The sequence below is a fragment of the Anarrhichthys ocellatus genome, unplaced genomic scaffold (assembly GCF_004355925.1).
Source record: "Anarrhichthys ocellatus isolate YVR2014 unplaced genomic scaffold, GSC_Weel_1.0 scaffold4764, whole genome shotgun sequence".
Taxonomy (NCBI): Eukaryota; Metazoa; Chordata; class Actinopteri; order Perciformes; family Anarhichadidae; genus Anarrhichthys; species Anarrhichthys ocellatus.
In genome coordinates this window covers 1-4259 of record NW_022284738.1, presented here as the reverse complement: position 1 = coordinate 4259, position 4259 = coordinate 1, and the positions used below count along the sequence as shown (strand labels likewise).

At 38.0% G+C, this 4259-nt stretch overlaps 1 protein-coding gene across 1 annotated transcript; it reads right to left on the bottom strand.

Annotated features, from left to right (window-relative positions):
- Positions 1–998: 998 nt before the first annotated feature.
- Positions 999–3311, bottom strand: LOC116379623 (exopolyphosphatase PRUNE1-like). The gene is made up of 3 exons (XM_031841585.1): positions 2967–3311; positions 1472–1579; positions 999–1395 (listed from the first exon to the last, which is right to left on the bottom strand). The coding sequence occupies exons 1-3, from the start codon at positions 3003–3005 to the stop codon at positions 1189–1191; spliced, it is 354 nt and encodes a 117-aa protein (XP_031697445.1). The 5' UTR covers positions 3006–3311; the 3' UTR covers positions 999–1188.
- Between the last annotated feature and the right edge of the window lie 948 nt (positions 3312–4259).

The window sequence follows — 4259 nt, the reverse complement described above, 5'->3', positions numbered from 1 at the left end:
TGTGACGTTCAGGGTCACGTGTGACGTTTAGGGTCACGTTCAGGGTCCGTGTAAATGTTCAGGGTCACATGTAACGTTCAGGCAGTGGTGGGCTGTCAGGGCCTACAAGGCCTTCTCTGCTGGCCTAAACAGAATCACAAAGCTATATATATATTTAAAAAGAAAAAAAAAAAATCTATTTTATAATTTAATAATTTTTCTTAAATACACTACATGTATTATAATTTATAAAAATATTTTTCCCATTATCTTATGTTCTCATTGCACAGCTACTGTCTTCCTCAGTTGCTCTGCTTCCAGTGCAGCTTGTTTTAAGTAGAGCTTTTATCCAATCAGATCTCACCTCTGTGTCTCTAGGTAAGAACAGAGGCCCGAGGCCTGCAGACTCTCACCTGCAGCCAGTGCAGATTAAAGTAAATGGGGACGATATTGTTGATTGTCAGTGTTCAACCAATCAGATCTTTAGTTTGACATGTTGGGCGTATTCTTTGACTATCAGAGCCTGCGCGCCGGCCTATAATGACGTCAGCATTACATGCCGCCAGTGTCTGTGTGTAGCTTTCCCGCGAGGTGCAGAGTGCGCTGTGATTGGTCAGTGGGCGAGCACGTGACTATCGTGAAACGAAACTTAACAGCCAGCAGAGGCTGATGGGTAGTGAATCACATCACGTGATGCAGCTCAGCCAATCAAAATGCATCCTGACTGACTGAGCTGCACCATGACACAGAGGACTGAGACGAGGAAAGACACTGCAGAGCAGTATGGTCAACATTCAAGTTGTGAAAGTAAAATCCTATGATAATCTCTTTGGGTCGCAGCTTGTCATTAAGGAATAACTGTAGGTCCCACAGCCAGACCAGCTGAGAACATTATATTTTCCTGAATTTAGGCTTTTGCATTTTCTAAATGCTGTAGTGTTATTCAGACCACTCGTACCGAACGGTTTAATACGAAGATGTAGATAGTTACAGCCTTAAAAATGAATAATAGCTGTGACGCCATAATGTGGTTATAAGGTGTTATTTCAGTGAAGGCCCAGGTATAAAATGCACAGCCCGCCACTGCCTGTCGGGCGTCTGTGGCCACCTGTCGGGCGTCTGTGGCCACCTGTCGGGTGTTTGTGGTTACCTGTCGGGCGTTTGTGGCCACCTGTCGGGCGTTTGTGGCCACCTGTCGGGCGTTTGTGGCTACCTGGGCAGGACGTTGTGGTCGACCAGTGTCAGTCGCAGGCGTCCGTCTCGGTGCAGCGCTCGCAGGTCCAGCTGATCCCTGAACAGCAGCAGGTCTGGAGACAGATCCACCTGTCGCAGCAGGAAGACGTTGTCCGACCGCAGCAGCAGGTCCGACTGCCGGATGTTCAGCAGCGGGACGACGAGCGTCTCGGAGCGTCCAGTCTGACGGAGATAGAGACACTCAGGTACACGTCCACGCCGAGGACACACACCGGCACTGATGGGTCAGAGGGCTCACCTTGGACAGGAAGTAGGCGTAGGTCAGAGCACACACCATGGAGTCCACGTCACAGGCCTCATTACCTAGAACCACATGGAACCCTGAACCAGCTGGGTCCGGATTCACCTGGAGGACATTTTATTTATTTAAAAATGTAGCTCTGAGAGACAGAAGCTCATCAGAGCATTAATAAAATAAAACTAAACAGACTAAAGGTGACGTAAAACAAACACACCTTCAAAATAAATAAATAGATGAAACGTTGGAGTTTAGTCTTTAAGATTTGTCTCTAAATCTCTTTGAGTCCCAGAAAAAGTTATTTTAGAGAAAAAAAACTAAAAAGTACACAAAGAATCACAACCACTGATATCAATAACTTCTTGTATTTAGTTTGTATGCGATTCATTTTGAAATGATCACTCTACACTTTTGATTGGTTTATTTATTCCATTACTATTAAGAGTAAAATTAAAGGTTTTTTGATCTCAATTTAAACAGACAAGAAAATTGATAATAAAAAATAAAAATAAAAAAAAATATATATACATATATACACAGTATATAGTATCTTGACCCACGAGCTTAAATGTTTTCCTTCTTGTTACTTTGAACATGTATTGTGTTGTTCCCTGACCGGAAGTTTACTTTGAAAGGTGCAACTGACAGGAAGTCAGACATATTAGGTTCCACCTTCAATAAATAATGTTGTAAACAGTTAGCCTATGTGGCTAACGCTAAGTAACCAATAACATTACAGAGCTAGTTAGTGATTGGCCGAATTCCAATGTCCCTCCTTACGGACTCACGGACTTTGAGGCGCGCTCCCGCGAAGTCCTTGAGGATTTAGTTCTGTCCCACTGTCAAATCATCAAGTGTTTGAGTCTCTGGCAGACATGTTGAGCCCTTTATGAACCTTCTCCGTAATGCCTAAGGGAATTACCCACAAGTCATTGCAATGTGACGTTAAACACGGGGTAACCAGTGGACGCATGTAGACGTAAACAAAGAGGACGGATCAGTGTGTTCAGCCTGTCATATTAAATGTACTCAGAAACATTAAGGGTTAAAGATGGAACATTAAAACATGAAATCAGAAGATATTTATTTATTTATTCATCAAATGTTTGATTTCGTCATTGAAGCTGTTTTGACAAAACGAGTAAATAGATGATATGACGTTACCTCTCATCTAGTGAGGAAAGAGCCTGAAGACGTTCACATCAGGGAGTACAAAGTATACAATAAATACACACATTATACATCATATTTATTGTTGTTTTCATGGTAACGTGATATGTTGCAGCAACGTGCTGTCCCGTTCATATTCACACCATCTCAAGCCCTCACAGTCTCTCACACTCACCAGGTGACGTCAGTTAGTCATTGAGGGTTCAGGGTTTGAGGCTTTAGGGGGGACACTGGGATTTGGCCTGTGTGTGTGTGTGTATATACGTGTCTCTGTGCGCGTGTATCTATGTGTGTGCGTGTGTCTGTGCGTGTGTGTGTGTGTTACCTTCACGGCCCCGCAGCAGCTCGACAGAAACTCCTCCATCTTCAGTTAGCCGTTAGCTGCTAACTCTGCAAGCTGTGGCCGCTCCTCCTCTGACCGGTTAACGGATCCGGTAAACGGTGACAGACGGGTCACCGAGCGGCGGGCTGTCAGTCACACAGACACTCACGCGCTCCCGTTACCGTAACCGTGAACGAGGATGACGTCAGTAACGTGCTTCTGGGTAAAAGGTCAGGAGGCGTTCATGGTACAGTGGAAACGTTGGAAATATGAACTTTCTCTGCTCGTGACTTTGTAGAGGAAATAGAACTGATCCTGTTTGCTCAATTAATTATATGAATTAATTCATAGCTAAATTACATTTATACTACACATTTAAATAACACACCGGAAATATGCTCAAAATATATAAAAACTAGAGGAACAGGGAAATGAAAACATTCTGAATTAATCATTTTTTATTATTATATGATATATATATATTATTATATGATATATATATCATTATATGATATATATATTATACAGAATATTATTATATGATATATATATTATTATATGATATATATATTATATTATACAGAATATTATTATATGATATATATATTATATGATATATATATTATATGATATATATATTATACGATATATATTATTATATTATACAGAATATTATTATATAACACAGAATATTATTATATGATATAGAATATTATTATATGATATATATTATTATATGATATATATTATTATATGATATATATATCATTATATGATATATATATTATATTATACAGAATATTATTATATGATATATATATTATACAGAATATTATATGATATATATATTATACGATATATATTATTATATTATACAGAATATTATTATATAACACAGAATATTATTATATGATATATATTATTATATGATATATAATATTATTATATGATATATATATTATACAGAATATTATATGATATACATTATTATATGTATACATACATATACACAAACATACATACACACACATACATACACACATACATATGTATACATACATACACACATATGTATACATACATACATACATATATATCCACACATACACATATATCCACACACACACATATATCCACACACACACATATATCCACACACACATACATATATACATACATACACACATATATATACATATACATATATATATACATATACATATATACACACACACATATATATACACATATACATATATACACACATACATACATATACACATACATATATACACA